At 42.7% G+C, this 22160-nt stretch overlaps 1 protein-coding gene across 1 annotated transcript in view; it reads left to right on the top strand.

Annotated features, from left to right (window-relative positions):
- The first annotated feature begins 2146 nt into the window (after positions 1 to 2146).
- The window catches only part of LOC111863183 (arginine kinase), a 189294-nt gene continuing 169280 nt past the window's right edge, over positions 2147 to 22160 (top strand). Inside the window, exon 1 of the mRNA XM_023849251.2 lies at positions 2147 to 2423. Within this exon, the coding sequence (XP_023705019.1) occupies positions 2380 to 2423 (44 nt within the window). The 5' untranslated portion in view covers positions 2147 to 2379. The remainder of the gene's footprint in view (positions 2424 to 22160) is intronic.

Genomic DNA, 22160 nt, shown 5'->3' with positions numbered 1-22160 from the left:
ACGTATAGTTATTGAAACATGTCGCACTAAATAAAGATCTAAATGTAATACTGAAATATTTGTTGTGTTGACGGTTGCATAGTTCCTACATATTATATTTCATTAGTCTTGAATTTGACACTTTATTTATTAATTTACATTTCTGGTCTCTTATTTTAATGTAGAAGATAGAACAGAACAGATAAATAAGAAACCATGGCCTATTTTAAAAATAGCAATACATATCTGTGGAGGGTTAAACTCCAGTTAAGAAAGTTTGATCTGCGATTCAATAAAATGTTTGGCTTTCTAGGTTCAGGGACAATCTTCACTGGTTTGCAGGTTAACCAGCCTTACGCGCAGGCCACGCTATGCTCCCCAGGAAAATTATTTAATTAATTCCTGGTATTCATTTCTGTTAGAGGCTGAGTGAACCCCAGGGCCATAGTGCGGCTGGAAGGATTAGGTCAATTGAAAGAAATCCAATGACCTCATCGCGACTTGAACCTGCGACCTTCCGGCTTGTAACTGCGCTACCACGTGCTCCCAAAATGTTGTATGTAACTGACAAAAGAAAGTATACCTCAAGAATTACTCGATTCCACTGAATCCTCCAGCTTATAAATAAATACCATAAGACGTTCCATCCATTGCTGTGACATTTCTTCCTCAGGCATTTCCAAGTAGACTGAACAAGTACGTAAACCTAACAAGGTAAAGTTTACCCTTCTGATTCTGAAGAATGCCGTCTTCTGGGATGTGGCGCCGTGTAGATATTGTGTAAACCGACGTTTCGGAAGAACGTATCACCTCCATCTTCAGGGCATAAAATCAGCCACCTCTTTATGCTGTTTCTTCTCTCGCTGATATTTTATGCCCTGAAGAGGGGGGCGATACGTTCCTCCGAAACGTCGGTTTACACAATATCTACACGGCGCCACATCCCAGAAGACGGCATTCTTCATAGTCACTGCCGTGAAAACGTCAAATCTTACAAGGTCTGATTCGGTTTGATATATAGATCTGCTTGTACATTTTTACCTTTTCAAATTTTCAGTAGCAATTTCACCCTCAAAATAACTAAGCTGAGGTACTGTTGGCCGACCTGTACAGTGAATGTAGGGAACTTAAATAATATTTCCATATGTTCTATTACGTTATGAGGAGTCAGTATAGCGACTGGCTGCGGGCTGGACGACCGATGGGTCGGAGTTCGAATCCCGGTAGGGTCAAGAATTTGCTCTTCTCCATGTTGTCCAGACCGGTTCTGAGGCCCACCCAACCTGCAGACTGCAGCCACCTGCTCAAGCTGGTTCCTTGCTCGCGGATTTTTCTACCCTGAAGATGGAGGCGATACGTTCCTCCGAAACGTCAGTCCACACAAAATATACACGATGCCACATCCCATAAAACGGCAATCTTGTAATATTTCTGTTCCTGTCGGTACTGTTAGGCTCGTTAATTTTGAAATTCAGACATTGCTTTCTTTTTATTCCTGCAAGATCACTGAATTGCTACTTTCACGTAGAGATCTTACATTTTGCCAATTAAATTAAACATGGAAATAACCTCAGAAGTTCCGATCTACAGTGACACTTGTATGTATGTAATGCCTAAGATATTACATAATGGAAATGCGTGCTTCCCGTGTTTATGTGCTACACCATATATAGTAGTTGAGCAGTTCAGGTGCATGCATGTCAGTCCAGCTCACATCACGTCATTCCTACTGCTCAACAGTCAAATGGGCCCAGGTAAGTGGACAATAAATTGATACGCATTCCTGTTTCTTCCCTCTCGTAGACATCTCGACTCCTTTCCGAGCCGCGCAGTCAGTCGGCTGGATTGGCGTAGTAGCTCCACAGTACGATCAATAGAGAATACAGCACACCACAGTCTTCGGTAATTGCCAAGTCCGCTGGTGAAACAGCACGGCTCTGAACGAGGTGACATTTCATTCAAATTACAGTAAAATTACCTTTCGTATTTATAAAAATATACAGTGAAATAAACTCCATAATAACAAACATACAAAGAGCATGCGTACACTTAGGGATTTCGAACACATAACCTTGTGAAATACTCAGTTCTCTTGAAAACAAGAAACATTTGACAAACGCGCTACGAATTTGAAACAAGTGAAGTTCGTGTAAACGTATATTGACAGTAGAGCTGTGACCCTGTGACCTATTACATGTGTTCATGGTACCTGTCATAAATCCTCGATTTAAAATTGGGTCAGATTTTGTTGAAATAATGTAACTTTTATATTCCTTTTCTAGTGGTGAATATTTTTTGAAGCCGCTCTATAAACCAGACTAGTAAGTGCATCAGCTGTTAAGACTGCTCAGACGTATAACTTCATCAGTTCTATTATTTTCGTATAGAAGACTAACAACCATGTTTTCTCTTTGGTACGCCTCTTTAACATGGAGAGAGTTTGGGTAAGTACTATCAACAAAATGTTGCAAAATTATTCTCGTTTTGGTGTGTTCTTACATGTTGTAGCATGCTAACCTAACAACTTAGTGGAACTTATTATTTTTAGATGTACCAAATCTTGCAGGATCTATTTCTGAATGGCTTCTGGCTTGAAGAAAAGAAGTGGGTGGGGGTGGGGGGACTCGTCCCTTAAGTGCTACTGGCACGTTGCATAGAACGTAGTGGAAACGCCCCCTCTCAATAACATGTTACATTATTTTCGCACGCGCTTCTCAATTATGCAAACTTAATAAACCCATGAGCATGCCCCTAAATGCTATTCGGCCTAATTTAGGCGAAACTGATAAAAATTTAGATGAACACTGTCACCTAGCTTGGTCGTAGCCGCTATAGAAATGGTGGAAGCTTCTTAATAATACGGGCATTTTGCATAATGTTCACTAATATATTATTATGAATTTTCTGTGCATTTTGATTGAGTCTACAATAACTGGGTACCTCTCTGCGCCTCTCCGGTCTGCAGCGTGTAACTGCCAACAAGACAATTTTGCAAGAACTGGCTGTCTCGTGTTCAACAGTAACAACCGAAATGACTGCGTAGTAAACGATTTAACCGAATCACGTGATGTAGGTTATAGACTCTTCATTTCGACGTAAAACCAATGTAATATATCCTCAAAACTAACAAATGTATCGTTAGGCTTCATATGGTATAACAACTACTTGGAAAAAGAGCTAAACTTGCCATTGATTGGTAACTTATTTAACGATACTGTTTCAACTGTATAGGTTGTATAGAGTAGAATGATGTGGGAAGATAATGCATGGTGAACACATAAGAATTTGGGGGGCTCTCGCAGCCCGTCTCAGTGTACTGTCATGGCAAAGAAATATAAAAATAATCGGTAGTCCTGCAGAGATTCAAACCAGGTACTCTTGAATACATGATGTAACTATTTTGCTACAGGGAATGAAATATAAAGGTCAGCCCTTCTCAGCTGAATCAGTATAACAGCTTAGTAACAGAGGCACAATAACTTCATTTATATGTTGCAATTAAGGCCGCGCCATAGCTCAAGCGGTTAGTCGCTGGCTTCCCACCGCGGCGGCCCGGGTTGAAACCCGGGTCTTGTCAAGTGGGATTTGTGGTGGACAGAGCGGCGCTGGGGTAGGTTTTCTTCGAGTACTTCGGTTTCCCTTGCCAATCTTCATTCCACCAAAAAAATTCTCCATCATCATAATCACCCGGGGCAGGTACAATAGGCCAATCAGTGGCGGCAGTGCCGAGTGGACCCACTTGGACTCCACCCCCCAACTTTGTGTTGCAATGAAGTAAAGAAACAAGTTTCATGATTCTTTTTGTAGGCGTTTATGTAACGCAATTAGGCTCAGTAATGAATTCTAATATTTTTGTATTTAATTAATGGCATATTTACAATCCACTCTCGATAATCTGGAGTAATAAGTAAATTTGTTCTAAGTAGGTGTCTTGAGTAGAGAAGTCACCAGCTGATGATACTCTGACAGGCCCTGTAGAGGAATGGTGATGGTTCTAAGCTTCATCAACTGCGGGTTGTGGTAGGTCAGACGGCCACTGTCTCCTCAGTGTTCTTACGAAATTCTAGAATGAGGAGTTACGTATATATTATCTAATAGAACGTCCTTATATGCCGCATCACCACTAATGCAGGCGTAGAGGTTTAAGTTGAAACAGTGTCATTTAATAATTTAAAAATCAACATGTCCTTTATTCAGCAGGTGTTTGGTCATACCTGTAAATTATTACAAAGTGTACACTATTTCTAATATTGTTCTGTGTATCTACGAGTTTCTGTTTACATAGGGCATCCCTGAAACGCTTCGTTTCACTTCAGTTTCTTAATCTTAGACAGTCGGTAGGACTCCTTGGACGGGGGATCAGCCCGTCGCAAGGCCGCTACCTACACCGGAAAACACACACACACACACAAAATAAATAAACGCAGACAAACATCCATGCTTTGAGTGGCATTCGAACCTACGATCCCAGCGTTCGAGCGGGCGAGGAGATTTCATGCCTTAGACCGCGTGGTCACTGTGATCTGTAATATTGATCACATCTTCCAAAATTAAATAGACCGAATGCGAATTTTGTTGCCCTATTTTATGCAATTTTATACTGCAATAACTTTCACATGGGGGCACGCAGTAGCATAGTTGGTTGAGGCACTATGCTACAAGTCGGAAGGTCGCGGGTTCAAGTCCCGATAAGGTCATTGGATTTTTTTCCCAATTGACCTAATCCTTCCATCCGCACTATGGCCCTGGGGTCGACTCAGCCCCTAACAGAAATGAGTACCAGGAATATTGTTGGGGGTAAAGGGCGGCTGGCGCGTAAGGCTGACAACCTTGCCGTCATCTATGAGCCGATTGTCTAGAAAATGTGGGAACCTCAACTCCTCACAACCCTATGGGCTTCCACGGTCTGTTACAGGGATACCTTTACTTCTTTTACTTTTTAATACCTTTCACATTTTTCCAGCGAAATACTGTATTTGACATGCGCAGTGTAGAAGAGTCTAACCAAATTAGTGATGTGCTACAGAACTGTCGTTTTACAAAGACTATAGAAACAACGTCGTGTTTCAGTGACAGTAGTTGCATTCCTCAAGGTACAGTTAACTGTTTACTTCTTCCCTGAGACCTCAATATTCGTTGCTTCAACAACGAAAGTCCACTAGTCGACTCCATACTGACCCAGTTCACTTCAGTCCACACCGCCAAAACGTTTGACCATTCAATCTTCATAATATCATATTCTACCAGCCATTCCTTTGCTTTACAGGTGGGCCCTTCTCCACGAGGTCCCGCCTTCATATCTCGTTTATGTTCTCTTCTTCGTCTATGCGTCTCTTAACTTCCCTTTTATTAACGTATTAACAGTACTGTGTGAAATTTGCACCATAGAACGTGTTGTCTGAGATAAAGGAAAGTAATACTTCATGTAGGTTCGCCTTATTAATTTGTCCAATAATTTAAGGCAGGTGATGTGAACTAAGTTTATGCGCCAAATTTTCCCCTGAACATGTATTTAAACACACGAATGCCTTTACGTGATGCGGAAAATGGAATCCTAAATTTTGTAATTTCAATTATTATTTCACAACAGTTTTGATTTTGAAAATCAGAAGTCCATGTTCAGATCAGCATTGTCAACAGGACTTAACGCATAAGTAACTTTTGTGAAGGTGAATAACATTTACTTTGGGATTTCTTTTTTTATTTCCAGTGGGGTGGGACTAAGTCCCTTGTACTGCAGCCACTTCTGGCCTACTGTACCAGCCCCAGATGATAGGTGAGGGTGATTGTGGAGCAATTGGTGGAATGAAGATTGGCAGGGGAAACCGAAGTACTCGGAGAAAACCTGCCACAGTGCCACTTTGTCCACCACAAATCCCACTTGACCAGACCCTCGGTGGGAAGCCAGCGAGTAACCGCTTGAGCTATGGCGCGGCCCAACTTAGGGCTGTTACTCGCCTTGTATGCAGTAGGGCCCAACATTGCATAGTAATTGTGGTTCTTTGAGCTATATAGAATCGGCGTTATTCATTTTTCATTTTTTATTTACTTACTTACGACTTATTTAACTGCATTTTCAGTAGTTCAAAAAATATAACGTCATATTCTGGGATCATTAGTGAATATGAATTAGAAAAGATATGGAAGGGAGCGGCCGTGGCCTACTTTCTTACAGTATCCAGATATTTGCAAGGAGAGGCTCAGAAAAGACGCAAAAGGCATCAGACAAGATGGCCGGTCTCCGGGAACTTCAGAATATTATGCATAAGCCATACCCACGCGGCCACGATGCTCACTAACTATAGTACAGTTATGCTGCTGAATATTTCCTACAAACTCGATACGGATTTGAAAGAGCATGGCATATATTGCCGTCAACATTCCAAATGAAAGCACTCGTCGAAGAGACTTTGCTAAAGCCGTTGCCGGGCAGCGTTGAATTCAATGAGACTTTCTTGTTACTTTAACTGAAATTACTGGTACTACACGCGTTAGAAATTTTTCTAGTGTCTGTAAGTAATACCGTAATGCAGGGCGACGACGGGCTCGCTTATGTAAATTTGAGTAGTCTGAATTATGTAGCTCTAGTCTATCTTTCTTAGCAAATCACTAGTGATCCTGCTGAAATGGAGTTTCTTCCCAAAAATGGCATAGGCCTACACTAATTTGGATAAGCATACATCATGCATGGAAATGTTACAAATTCATACACATGTTTTGACAGTATACACGTATGTCACGGGAGGAGACTGCTTGGAAGGTCTAGACCCTAGACATAGGTTTAGAGGGTGACGTGAAAACGGATCTTGAAAATAAAAGTTGTGAAGATGTGGACTGGGTTGAACTGTCTCACAGCAGGATCCCATGGAGAAATTCTGTAAAAACGCTAATAAATTTTGGAGTCACTTATCCTCTTAAAGTATTTCTTGGCTTCTGCTGCCGACAGCGTCCTCACTTGTGTGCACGTATGCATGTAAAATCGATGTTTAATGCTTACGAAATTGTGGGACAACATAACCTCTCTTTTCGTCTATATGCCTATTTTTTACTGAGCTATAATATACATGTATATTAGTATCGTATTTCTGTTCTCTTATGTTGTGTGGCCGGTGATTTGCTGAAAAATAACGATAGCTTATTTTTATCTCTAGAAATGCCGTTGTTGGTAAGTTAATCGGCCATTGAGAGCATGGGTGATCTGTTTCACTGAACTTCATAAGTAGCAAATACAGACGAGAAGAGGTTTGAAAAGGCGCAAAGTGGAAAGGATTAAAGGCTGACTGGTATTGTTTGTATATTTTGTTGTAAAAGTGGTGTTTATTGTTAGAAATGAGAACAATGAGATCATGTGTGGAAAAACAGTTATGTTTTTTAATGTTGCTTAATTGATCTTTGTTGTATAAAAGTGAATTAATATCAGATATGTGTAAGATTTAGCTTGTTTGTATAATTTTGAGACGATATCCTCAGCTTTCCTCAATTGTGTGAGTGCATTCATTTCAGTTATTCAGTATAGAGGGGGTGGGTTTCCCCATGCACCGCGACTAATAGTCTTTTGTACGCCCCCCTTTAATTTCTACTGTCGCCATACCTTACCGATACTGGTGCCCGCCATCTCCCCTTTCTGCCAGCGAGGTCGGCCCTCTGCTGGCATTGGAAACTACTTGGGCGGGAAAATTTTGCCTAATTTTGCTCTGAGGTCTCCTAGAGACATGAGGATCTTTTACGTGCCGTAAATCTACGACACGGGACCCACGGCTTAAAGTCCCTCCCGGAGGACTTGTTTCCTGAATTTTTCCGCCCTTAAAAATTCCACGACCTCCCCCGGGTTTGAACCCGCGTAACTTGAGTTACGGGGGCCGCTGTGTGAGTGCATACAGTAATCGCTAATCAGAATCTTGAGGTCACATCTGATGTCTGTTTGAACCCCAAGCCGTTACTGCTTCCGGTTTTAACACCTGAGTTTAAGAGTGGGACATGTCATCTGAATGTCGTGCGTAATGTAGCGAATCTTAAGGCCTAAATTATCGAAAACTTGTATCTTATAAACTTATATTTCGCATTAGTGGAATTGATACGTTTATAATTTGGTCTAGTCGTGTTTTAACTTCTAAGTGGTATTTTTAACAAGCATATTGTCAGTGTTTTGGTCCTACCAGACGTGGTGAAGTCATCCTTCGATTGATTTTATGGCAAGTAGGATAAACCCACTTACATATATACATAGAAACTGTGGTTTCCAGTAACACATCTCCCCTCCGCCGTATCAACCCGAAATAATCAGTAAATTTACCGCACTGTTACGAGCCAGTGACCGACGAATCAACGTTGACGATGAGCTTATCGATTCCAGAGATGGTTTCGATCATGACTTCGCATCGTTCAACGAGTTATCGATAATACAAAGGATCGATAGTGTAAGGATGGGGGTTAGCTGTATAGCAGCGCTATGGTAGCAGATATGAGAAACACGTCACCTCAGTCAATGCCGGTTCAGTCAATACTCGTATAGTTTGTGAAATGTGGGATAACCATAATGGTTCTCGAAATTCCTCGTTTTCTATTTACGATAATTCATATCGATACATCGATGTTATGTCTGTGATACATACTTTTTCTTGCTTGTCCCAGCGTTTATTTTTATTAAACAATGTTTTTTAAATTGTGTAAATTACCTGTGTAATTATCAAGTACTAGGATGTTTTGTGATAATGAGGAAGAAAGTACTAATGGCCTATTTTGTGATACTGCCTTTGTCATTTATCTGAAGAAACGGACAAAAATTACGAAAATTTTAGTCATGATACGCTGTCCCACGTTCGAGATTCGAGCGGGGGTTATCCCGAATAAGAAAATGACGTGTTACCACTGCACTGACATTCACATTGCAAAGCCTAAAGATCTGGGCTAGTATATTTACCTTGAATGTACACGTGCATAATTCTGTACCATTGAGGGAACATATTTTGCATCTGCAGGAATTAGAATTTGTCGAGTTATTGTGTACACCTCCGAATGTCTCTCGAAAAACAACTAGGAATTCCGATAAATGCATAAACTCGACTTCGTGTGACCTGGTCTGTATCTTCACAGCGCATGCGCAAGCCTTCGTGGTATATCGAGTCTTTCCCTGTGTGGAGGGGGGAGATATCGAGGTGTCTGTGACTGCGACCTTCAGGAATATAAAAGTGGCGAGTCAAGTCGACCTATCGAAGCAGCATGCCCTTTCGTCGCGATCCAATGAACGTAAATAATGGACTCCAGTGTTCTGGAGCATAAAGTCCGGATATTCTGCGTCAGGCATAAAGGCAAATGACAAAAATAAATGTTTGGGATTGACAGTGGAGTCTGTACATAAAAGTAACAAGGTAAAGTTGTCCCTGTGCTTAAGTAATGAAACGCTACGCCATGAAGACGTATGGGGGAGTGGATGTATAGACCCACAGTTTCTTGTCCTCGGCACTAGTTGGAGGTGAGTGGCCACTTTAGCCCCGGGAACAAGCCCCCGGTACCCATTTTGTATAGGTGGTTTGGTGGACCCCAGAGCCGGTCTCGACGATTAGAAAAGTGAAAATTATTGACCCTACCGGGGCTCGAACTCTGACCCCTCGCTATACCGACTCCCTTTTTATATTAGGAATGGGAGTAGGGGTAGCGAGTGTCTGCGGGCTGGATGACCGAGGGTTCCACACCGTCCATGCTGATTCTGCGGCCCACTCTGCCTTTTATTCAGTGGGTAGCAGGACCTCTTCACTGGAGGTAAAGCGGCCGGGCCATGAAGCTGACCACTCACCTCCAACTAGTGCAGAAGTCAAGAACACGTGGGTCTATACATCCACTCCCCCACACGTGTTCACGGTTTGGTGCTTGATTAGATAAGCACAGGGATAACTTTGCCTTTCATCTCTCTCTCCTCTGTGGCATAGTGGTCAGAGTTCCTGGCTACAGATCCTGAGGTCCGGGTTCGATGCCCGGTGCCACCAGATTTCATGAGAAGCAGTGGGTCTGGACCGGGGTTGACTCAGCCTCGTGAGGACAATTGAGGAGCTATTTCAAGGAAATAGCGGCTCCGGTCTAGAAAACTGAAATTAACGGCCGTGGGGATCCGTTGCGCTGACCACGCGACACCCTCTATCCGCCAAAGTTTGCACTAACTTCGCCGACAAGCGGCGATCGTTCGGTCGCTATAGTTCGCCTGTGGACTACAGGGCACGGAGTTTTGTTGTTTCTCTGCTGAAGTGCTTAATAGTGTTTGTCTGTGTTTTCGTCTGTTCCATAAGACAAAAATATAGAATGTGGTTACTTGAAAACCAAACGCAGACGAGAATATTTGAGCATGACAGAAAAAGTAACAACACGAACAACACGAACATGGAGAACTTCATAAATTACACTCTTCAACAAATATTATTAGATTAAGGAGGATGAAACATGTGGTACATAAAACCAAGGGATAAGTGAATTATGCATAATTAAATTAGTTGGAAAACGTGAAGTAAAAAGACCACTAGGGATATCTGGACGCAGATAGAAGGATAATATTCAAATGTTTAAAGGGAAAAGTGTAGAAGTGTGGATTAGTTTAAACTGGTACATAATACAAACACGAACTTTGTGAACACGGTGACAAGCATTCGGATATCTGTAAATAATATCTTTGACTATCTGTCGGTTCTATGCGCTGGAGCTAGTACTGCATATTTGTAGCTTGTAGATTTTTTTTTGTCAGTGTGTTGTCACTAACCGCATGGGAAAAAGTGCCAAGTCTAAACGTTTCGAAAATTCTGAACCTTGGTCTAAATCCAACTCGTTTACAACTAGACACAACTTCTGTAGATGCGAAATGGATTTAGTCACTTGTTACGCTCCAAACGCTTCTCTCTGATTGCGCGGTCCTGTTTTCTAGGCGTGGCTTCACATTTTTTACAATAGACACATGAGATGCACATCTAAGTTCCCTTCTATAAGGTATTCTCTGTTCCTCGTGAGATCCTATTTAGAGGCACAGTATGAGAAATGCCCCTCCCCATAACCGACTCCTCTCCCTTCTTTGAAAAGCGGTGAAGCTCCCAAAATAAAACGACCCGGGAGCCCTTGATTTTTGCTATGTGATATTTTTAAATCCGAGGAGGAGCAAGGTCTGGGTTAAGGATTTGGGGGTGTCGGGATATGTGTTGGTTATTTGAGTGAGCACTCTTACGTAACGAACATGGCCTATGTATGCCAGGCGTCTTCAATAATGGCATGAAACTTAGACAGTAGCTGCCTTTGTCTGCGTGCTGTAGCTAACTGAGTCCTTGAGAAGCCGCCAGTTGCGCTCCTATTCAGGAATTCTCCAGCATTTTATGAAACCAGAAGGTTCATTACCATGATCACAAAGAGCCTCCACTAGTCCCTGTCCTGAGCCAGATGAATTCAGTCCATCCTACCCCATCCTATTTCCATATTAATATTATATTCACACCTATGTATACGTCTTCCTACTATCTCTTTCCTTCTGGCTTTCCCACAAAAATCCTATATGTATTCCTCTGTTCCCTTATGCCTACTGCATGCCCTGCCTATCTCATCCTCCTCCATTTGGAAGTTTTACTTATATTCGGCGAATAGTAGAAGTTGTAAAGCTCTCCAACCTCGTATCTCGGTCCAAATATTCTCCTCAGTACCATTCTCAAACGCCTTCAGTCTATGTTCTTCTCTTAATGTCAGTCACCAAGTTTGACACTCATACAAAACTACAGGCAAAGTTATAGTTCTGTGTATTTTAATGTTTACAGTTGTAGACAGTAGACAGAAAGATCTTGTCATATTACGTAAATTTGAAATATTTGGCCGGAGTTTTTTTATTTCGCACGAAGAGCCTATTTTCCTGTCTACATATTTAATGCACAAAACACGTTTGGATTCAATTTGTCACTGGGTGTCTGCAAATAGAAAGTTGGCAGGCATTTATAGACATGGATCCAAAGTAGGCCAGATTTTACATGAGCACCGTGTCCAACTTCAGAAATATTCTGAATAAAACAAAAGAACAAATGTAATCTTTGGAGTGGAGGACATCTGTTTTATTTATTTATTTATGGTTTATTTAACGACGCTGTTTTTTATCCCAGACTGCATGGCATTGAATAGAGGGATGACAATTATAAAAATTAATTCGAAAGGATGTACAAAGAAGCGATCATTACATATTCCTGCATTTGCCTTCAGGGTCTGAGAAACTAAGAACCTCAGGCAGAGTAGTTGTTATTCGGCTGGGATCGAACATGGCACTTTCCGAATGTAAGTAAGAAGCGTTATCGCCTGAGCCACCTTGGTCGGTGTCTCTTCTTTATCTAGTGTAAAATACGTCGTCAATCAAGTGGATCTCTGCTAGATGGCAGGTTGGGTAATGCTTTCCGTGTAGTGCATATGTAGTTGCTACCATTACTCGAATTATTATTTTCTCAGACACTTTTAATTTCATGGAAACATTGTACGGTACGTGTGTACTTTATGGGCCATCATAACTTCTGTTAACAACATTTTTCTTTCAGTTGAATATTTGTGGAGATACTCATCGATTTATCCGCTAGATAATTTCTGTTTAAAACGAATTAAAGTGAATACACACACACACAGTTATATCAGCACATATTAACTCCCATTGAAATTCCTAAAATTACTCGAAACATAGGCGCATACTTGAAAGTTCAGTTAGGCGCTTTAGTAAAATATCACAAAAAATATTCATAATGCACGAAACTTACATATGGCGATACTCACGTGACCTGAGTTCCTGAATACCTTTCGTGAAATGCCTGTTGAAAGTCTCGGTGCAGTGTAAGTCTGCGCAGAGGTTCAATTAGGCGTCTAAGCAAAACGATGATTCAGAGGTATTAAAGTAAACGAAACTTAAAGCCAATGATAATAAATGTATAAATTTATCTAAATCGGTTGATGGATTCAGAAGGTATGCGTCCATTTATGCTTTGCAGTAAAATGGCCTTTATAAGAAGCAAAGATAAAATTGTCCCCGTGCTAAAATAATTAAGCACTATAACATGAAGGCACGTCTGAAAGGGGAAGTGCAGCTCCACCTTTCTCGGCCTCCGCACGAGATGGAGGCGAGGGATCAGCTTTACGCCCTGGCCGCTTTACCCCCGCGGAAGGAGCCCACGGTACCGATTGGATAGGAGGCTGGGTGGGCCCTGGACCCTGGACGCTACCGGGAATCTGATCCTTGCTCTACAGCGTGTAGCCAGTCGCTATACCGACTGAAAAATCTCAGATTTTTTAGAGAGAAAAATCAAAACGGCTGCGCAAAATTTAGTACACAGCGCGCTGTGCAGAGTTCTATCGAAATTAGTCGGTTAAATAATCTCATTTTGTACTGTGATATTATGGGAAGATAAGCACAGAACTCGATAGAACCAGCACTAACTGCAGTGTGATTGTCTGACATCTTCCTGCAAATCTTTCGATCTGCTGGGAGTTGTCAAAAGATCTCACTGCAGTCTAGTTCGGTACGTTTTAACCGTATCTTAGGGCCGCACCATAGCTCAAGCGGTTAGTCGCTGGCTTCCCGATCCCGGGTCTGGTTAAGTGGGATTTGTGGTGGACAAAGTGGCGTTGGGGCTGCTTTTCTCCATGTACTTCGGTTTCCCCTACCAATCTTCATTCCACCAATTGCTCCACAATCACCCTCACCTATCATCTGGGGCTGGTACAATAGGCCAGAAGTGGCCGCAGTACAAGGGACTTAGTCCCACCCCACTAGCAATAAAATAAATGTATCTTAGCAGATGTATAAGTTACACGGCGTCAAATGGCACAATGATCATGAATGATGGAAATGTAAAGGATACAGAGCGATTCTGCCCCACTCTGGTTCAGGATGTTTGGGTCTATGTGTACTTGGCTGTTCATTAACTGTAGGCAGAGGCTCCGGAAAGTGTGCTGCACGGAACAGTGTGATGCACGGAACAGTGTAATGCCCGGAAAGTGTGATGCACGGAACAGTGTAATGCCCGGAAAGTGTGATGCACGGAAATTGTGATGTACGGAACAGTGTGATACCCGGAAAGTGTGATGCACGGAAATTGTGATGCACGGAACAGTGTGCTGCACGGAAGAGTGTGATGCCCGGAAAGTGTGCTGCACGGAACAGTGTGATGCCCGGAAAGTGTGATGCACGGAACAGTGTGATGCACGGAACAGTGTGATGCACGGAACAGTGGACGGGATTGGATGCGGGTGTTACCAGGATTTCAATTTCTGTATTTTTAAATGCACTAAAAGGTGGATTTTTTTTTCAATTGACCTAATCCTTCCAGCCGCACTATGGCCCTGGGATCGGCTCAGGCTGCAACAGAAATGAGTACCAGGAATTTACCTGAGGGGTAAAGGGCGGCCGGCGCGTAAGGCTGACAGTTTCACCGCCTTCTGTGAGCCGATTGTCTAGAAAATGTTGGAACCTTGACGTCTCACAACCCTATGGGCCTTCACGGTCTGTTACAGAGATAGCATTACCTTGCCTTTTACTGAAAGAAGATACTAATAAATTTAGAATGTTGTATTTTAGCGTCCTGTTGCACTGATCTTTGTCCATTATATGTAAGCAGTGTCCGTCTTTTAGTGCACTCAATTTCACCTGCCACTTCACAACATGTTTCGGCACTACAGTGCCATCATCAGGTGCTCCATTTACGTTAATCTATTTCATTGCTTGCCATTACGTCATTGTAAAATGTAAAAAGTATTTAAAAATATTCGTCAATTATAATAAATATATATGTATATACTAAAAACTTGTTAAGATTATTTATCTTATCTGCCCCAATGCTAACACCGCGCACAGTTTCACCACTATGGGAGTCGTTCCTCTTATTCTCAGGGTATATCGTGTGTCGTGTTGCGTGTTCCCTGTTTGCTTGCGGGTGTTGTAATTTAGCGTTGTGCTATGGACCTGCTAATTTAACAAACAAATATGGGGTAGCCTAAGGGCGAGGGGGCGCAATCCCACCTAAATTATTAGGTATGGGGCACGCCCCCTCCAGAAACTTTGTATATTTTGAAAATATAATAACGTTCCTATTCACGACATAAAATGCTAAATTATAGTAGTTTTCTATATTGTATCCCCCACACTTGGAAGAAAAATATGAAACCCAAGTTTTCTGTTGCAACGTAAACATCTATTTTTATATAGACTACATAATTTTAAGAATGTGGCGGAAATACAGCATTATCTATGTAGCCATGCAGAATGGCTTCTTAAAAATCCACGAAGAAATGAGCAATGGAAAACAAGCGAAACGAAATAAAATAAAGAGAGAAAATGAAAGAAACGACTGAAAATGAGCTCAAGACTGGAAATATTTTACTGCTTAATATACGTAGTTGTAATGCACGAAATTATCAAAGGTACCCTTATCAGTGCATTAAACGTATTGCCTGTGGGGCAGATCGACGCACGAAATTAAATCTATTAATAAAATCTTTATTTCAATTACAATACTAGAAACTAACATACCAAAAGGAAAAACCATTTCATGGTTTTATCCTCCGTGAATCAAGTGTTCAGAATGACCACCATTACGGCTGGCAACTTCTTCAGCACGAACTGTGATGTTGGTTACCAGATGGCACATATTCTCAGTTATATCGTTGCAGGTCTCAATTCCATTATTGTTTGCGGCTTCTTCAGAAAAATCTTTTCCTTTAGGAAACCTCAAAGAAAGTATTCCGTATTCCGTATTGAGGGGGTGGGTTTCCCCATGCACTTAGACCGGTTACTGGTCCATTGTGCGTCCCCCTTTAATTTCTGTCTCCATACCCTACCGGTACTGGTGCTTACTATCAGCCCCTTTCTGCTAGCGAGGTTCCAACCTCTTACTGGCAGTGGTATCTAATAGTTAGTCCCTTTCTGTCAGCGAGGTCGTCCCTCCTCTGGCAGGGGTTCCTAGTCCCTTTCTGCCAGCAAGGTTTCTACCCTCTGCTTGACAGTGGTATCTAATGCTTTAGTCCCTTTCTGCCAGAGAGGTCCCCCCCTCCTCTGGCAGTGGTACCTGATACTTCCCCCATCTACCGGAGGAATTGGTAACTAGTTGGGCGGGAAACTTGGCCTAATTTTGCTCAGAGGTCTCCTAGAGACATGAGGATCTTTTACGTGCCGTAAAGCTACGACACGGAACCCACGGCTTAAAGTCCCTCCCGGAGGACTTGTTCCCTGAATTTTTCCGCCCTTAAAAATTCCACGACCTCCGCCGGGTTTGAACCCGCGTACCTTGAATCATGAGGTGGGAACGTTTCGAGCTGTAAGTGTAGGCAGTACTGTTATTTTGGTTGGACAAAGTAAGAAGTAAAGTAAAGCTATCCCTGTAACAGGCCGTGTGACGTTGAGGGTCCCACTTTATCTAGATAATCGGCTCAAAGATGGCGGTAAGGTTGTCAGCCTTACGCGCCGGCCGCGCTTTACTCGCCAGGGAAATTATTTAATTATTTCCTGGTACTCATTTCTGTTAGAGGCTGAGTCGACCCCGGGGCCATAGTGCGGCTGGAAGGATTAGGTTAACTGAAAATATCCAATGACCTCATCGGGACTTGAACCCGCGACCTTCCGACTTGTAGCATGGTCCGTCAACCAACTATGCTACAGCGTGTCCCCCATTTTATATGGATACAAATTCAAATCTCTCTTCAATATGCGTTGCACCGGTCGTGTGGATCTTCCTCGTTGTGTTCCAGCCTTCCTTGTTGATTTACTGGGGCTTCTTTGCAGCGCTAATGTTCTCCGGAGAACGCACAGATGAAGGCCGGCGACGTTTTCTCTCCAACACTGAACCATCATTATTAAACTGGTTATAAATTTTATGAATTGATTTGAATGAATTAATTCACTTAGTGGGGGGTGGAGTCCAACTGGGTGCACTCGGCACGGCGGCCATTCATTGGCCTATTGTACCTGCCCCGTGTGATTATGATGATGGAGAATTTGGTGGAATGAAGATTGGCAGGGTAAGCCAAAGTAAGTACTCGGAGAAAACCCATCCCAACGCCACTTTGTCCACCACAAATCCCACTTGACCAGACCCGGGTTCGAACCCGGGCCGCCCCGGTGTGAAACCAGCGACTAACCGCTTGAGCTATGACGCGGCCTGATTTGAATGAAGGCGCCCATCGCGTTTCAAAATGGTCACGAAACCGCCTCTGTGTGACCACAACGCTTCATATTTCAGTAAAGGACAACAGTGTTTTTTTGTGCTTTCTACAGACAGTGTTCCTTTGTCAGCCATCTTGTGTAAACTGGCGCATGAGCAGTAACAGCGCGACAATAGTGCACTCGGGAAGAGTAAGAACTACTGTGTTACCATGTTAGAAAACATCGTTCAATGCATGGTTCAGTATTTAACACTAAATCAAATACTGTTCATTTCTTGCCCCACTTTGTACATAACCTCTGCATAAAGCTTTCTTTTTTTTGCTAGTGACTTACAATAATAACACCACTGGTCCAACGTTTACAAACACACATTTATGCGCGCGCAAGGATCAAATAGATGTCTTCATTTCGTGGTACAGGTGACTGTATTTTATATTTATAATTTTTCTGTCAATACATTGGTCTGGAACATCCATGCTGGAATGAATAACATATACATATTTACGCAAATCAAACATGGGTCAATTCATGGAAAGTTTGGTTGAGATAGGCAAATATATGAATTGGGCACATATTGAAGGTTTACGAGTTCCTCGACACATAAAATAACAATCGAACGTGACTAACAATGTAAAACTAGAACAAGTCATAATAGTAATTAGATATGTGTGCCGAAGATAAATAAAGATACAAAAATTCATTGCGCAATTTTTCTTGTATCTTCTACTCAAACAAACAGCAAATAGTGTGACTGTCAGCGCATTGCCGGCCAATGGCGATACGCGCACGCAACAATAGGGCGTATGTTTATAGCTCGTTGCTAGGCAACAGTCAGCGCTCCAATGAACGCGCGGGTTAGGAAACACGTAACATGTTTCCTGTAGGTCCGCGCCGAAGGTTTATAGAGGACAATCGTGAGCTGGAGGAGTGAGTAGTAGACGGAGTTCTTAGTTGAGTTCCGGGGTTCCAGGGTGATTGAACATGAAATGACCAGAAGACTTCATAGTGATCTGAAGCGCTAGTTTCTGTGTTAAGATCCGTTGTTAGGAAACGACTAGTGGAAACTGAGAATCCTAGTGCGTGTGCAACGGTGAACTGTACACTTTGTAAATCAGCTATATAGGGCTGTATTAATTGTAATTAATGGAGCTTGTAACCGAAGTGCCAATAAATCCAGTCATCTGAACTAGAACCCGTTATATTCGTCACGCGTACCTCCCATGCACGTGACAATAGATCTCCCAAGAAGACACAGAACTACATATTAGCCTGTATGAAATGTGCGGGCTGTACTATAGAGAATGTTGGGATATTTTATCAGATATCTTGAGGGTATCCCCATCACGTTTCTTAGTCTCAACGTAGGGTTCTCTGTGGGCCTAAATTTCAGCTGCAGCATTTATGCTCATAGAGCATAGAGCCCTCATGAATGTAAATGAATTGTCGAGCTCCGTGAAAGGTGGAAGGATTTTTTGACCAATTCTCCGCCCCATGAAATGGGTTAATCCTTTAATTTACCGCAAAGCCTATTGACTTGTGGTTGACGCTATCGTACAGCCTCTGTTAACAATCAGAACTATCAGCAGTTATACCTATATATAACCTGCTTGTATAAATCAGACTAATTGAACAGAGCGTTGTTTTCTGAGGAAGTTCAGAAAAATATTAGTAATATCTTACGTTATTTTATGGCTCCATTTCAACTGCAGAGGTTGCATAACGCCACATAAGACGGAAAGGTAATAATTAAAATGAATTCAAAAGATTTGGAAGGAAGTCGCCATGATCTCTTTCAATATACTGTCAGAATGTATGGGGTTGGGCGCGTCACTTATTAGACGGGTTTTGGATTGGATGACTGGATTTATTGCACCTTATACATTCATACAGTTCGGAGCTACAGGTGATAAGCGCTATCGCTGATCTACACTCTTTCCAGTTCACCATTCCACACGCACTAGGGTTCTCAGTCTTCACTTGTCTTATCCTAGCAACGGAATTATAACAGTCTCACTGTCACTTCAAATCACATATGAAGTATTCTTTTTCACAGCCTAATTCCCTTCCTGTCATTTCTTCTCATTCATCTTTGACTGCCATCTCCAGTACTCGACCCAGTCTCGACAACCGTCAAACGCCAAGTCAAAGTCACATTGCGACTGACGGTCAGTCAGTCAGTCTTGGTGTCGAGCCCCATCTAGGGCTCATGACCAGAAATCTATTACTGTTTGACAGTTATTGACTTGTTATTGTGGGGCGTCCTCTCTGACGAGAGGACGGGTCTGTCTTCTGTTAGAGTCATTGTCTCCAGTAGTAAGTCATTTGTCATAATGTAAAAGATTTTTACATTTTACACGTTAAACATGTTAAAAATGTATATACAATATATGCAGGGCCTCTGTCAGTCCAGGCCCAGTACAGCAGACTTTGTTCTGTTTCTAGTAGCTTTATTTGTCCGTTAAGAACCCCTCGGCACGAACCACGCAGACAACACAGCCCCTCTGTTATTGACAAGGCTTGCTTACTGATCCGTTGCTTTAGAGTTGACATCCTATTGTTGCGTCCAACTTCCGCATAAAGAGTCTGACGAAACAATTTAAAATCTCTGTCAGAATAGCTGGCAGTCCAACCGAATATGCGCCCGGACAACCTGCTCAGTCTTGTTGATAACGACGTCCACAAGAGGCATCAAGTCGTACTTTGTTTGTCGAGGGTACGGTGACTCACAGGCAAGAGTACGGTTATGTTACCTTGGGAACAGTCACGGTTTGGACTCAGATTGACAAAAAACATGCCAAGTCGGTTGGTTAACAGTCAGCTGAGTTTCAGTGGTTAGTCGAAACTGTCATCAAAAACCAGGGCATGAATACCGAACTTCAACTAACGTGACATCAATTTTAATGGCAGAACTTCCTGCCTGTGACGTGTACAAACACAATATCGCAGTAGCACTCCGGCTTCCTGTTCCGGGTGTGACGTTATATCTCAGCTCGATGTTTCTTAGAGACGAGGGGTAGCCATAATTTGGATCCTCAGGAAGAAGCATGAAGAAGGCGATATTGAGACATTTTAATCGTCAATTCTAACGATATTGGTGAAAATATCTAAAATTATATTTAAGGCATTAATTTTCGAATTTATTGTTTCTTAATAATACTGTGACTCATATACCCATTGTTAGGCAACGTCTCGGTAAACATATTCCCGCGGGAGCAAACACGCGCAATAATAGGACGTCCACTCCTAGGTAACGGATCAGTAAACACCCCTACTTAACAACAGAGGCCGTCTTTTCTGCGTGATCCGTGCAAAGTGGTCATGCAGAAGAGTTCCAAAGCTGGCAGCTGCAGCATAGAGTGAAGAGTCGAGTTTCGAGACGCCAGCCTGCCAGGATATGGGCCTGGCAGCAGAGGAATTGAACCGAGTCGAGTCTTCGGAGTTGGCAGTTGCAGAATAATGAATTCGGCGGTGCAAAGAAGACTTCATGCGTGATTTGAACTGACTGTGAGACTGTTATAAATCCGCTGCCAGGAGTCCCAAGTCGTGTGTGTGTGTGTGTGTGTGTGTAAGATGTCAATAAATCCAAGCATCCAATCCAAAACACGTCTACATGTGTCAATACTTTTCATTAATTTTGCTTAACAATATTCAGAACTAAAGACATATTAAATTTCGATTACAAATTAAGCTTCCTTCCTCGTTTTGTCGTTGGAAAAATACGAGGTCGCCTTTTATTATGGCTCGTACGTTGCTTTCTAGTCGGGATAGCTCAGTCGGTATAGAGACTGGCTACGGGCTGGACGACCAAGGGGTCGGAGCTCAAGTCCCGGTATGGTCAAGAATTTTCTCTTCTCCACGTCGTCCAGACAGACTTTAGACAGACAACCTCCTATCCAATGGATACCTGGAGCTATTTCCCCGTGGGTGAAGCTCACCTCCAACTAGTGCCTAGGTCAAGAAAATGTGGACCCATACATCCGCTCCCCCATACGTCTTCATGGCGTATTGCTTAATTAGTTAATCATAGGGACAGTTTTGCCCTTGGTTTCTAATTGGTTGTTCTCTAGCCATCCGGTCACTGAACGCTGTAGCGTGCTGAAATTAAACGTAACAGTTATCCTCTAAATTTGTAGGATTTGAAGTTTTCACGGCGGTGACTATGAAGAATACCGTCTTCTGGGATGTGACGCCGTGTAGATCTGTACCGACGTTTCGGCGGAACGTGTCACCTCCATCTTCAGAGTAGAAAAATCAGCGAACGAGGAACCAGCGCAAGGTAAATATGCAGTGTTATCACATAGACCAGGAGGTGAGGCGCTGGCTTCGTACCGTGAGGACTCGGCTTCAGTCACCGCTGACTTCATGTGAGATTCGTGGAGAAATTTNCCCCCCCCCCCCAGTTTCGTCGGCTTTCCCGTGCTCCCTGTCTTTTCATCACTGCGCCATATTCACGTATCACCCCCCCCCCCCGAAGCGTGCGATAGTCTTGTCCTATCCGCACACAGTCACGTCCGCAGTCTTCAAGCAGGAGTCGCCATTTCCACGCGATACTTGACCGGTCACAAAGGAAGGAAGTTCAAAATTTGAAGATGTAATGGTCATCAACATGATTCAGTTTTTTAATGACGTAGTAGAATTTCCTTTAAATCCTTCAACAATGGCTCTACAGCCCTTTGTTGGGTCCTGGCCTCTTCTTAAGTTTCGTAATCTTTTTTACACAACGGTAGGACTCCTTGGGCGGGGGATCAGCCCGTCGCAAGGCCGCTACCTGCACACAGGACAACACAAACACAAAATAAACACACACAGACAGCCATGTCTTCAGTGGGATTTGAACCCACGATCCCGTTCGAGCGAGCGAATGACAGTTCATGCCTTAGATCGCGCGGCCACCGTGATCGGCCAGATTTTCCTTTACTGGGGTGAAAATAAACTTGACAGTGAAGTGGGGGGGGGTAGTAAGAGTGCAGCCTAACCGTCATAAACTGAGCATGCGAAATCATCAGATAGTGGCTTGTGCCTTTATGTCATCATTATC

The sequence above is a fragment of the Cryptotermes secundus genome, unplaced genomic scaffold (assembly GCF_002891405.2).
Source record: "Cryptotermes secundus unplaced genomic scaffold, Csec_1.0 scaffold501, whole genome shotgun sequence".
Classification (NCBI taxonomy): domain Eukaryota; kingdom Metazoa; phylum Arthropoda; class Insecta; order Blattodea; family Kalotermitidae; genus Cryptotermes; species Cryptotermes secundus.
Note: the sequence above shows the minus strand (reverse complement) of the source record. Positions and strands in the feature narration are given on the sequence as shown.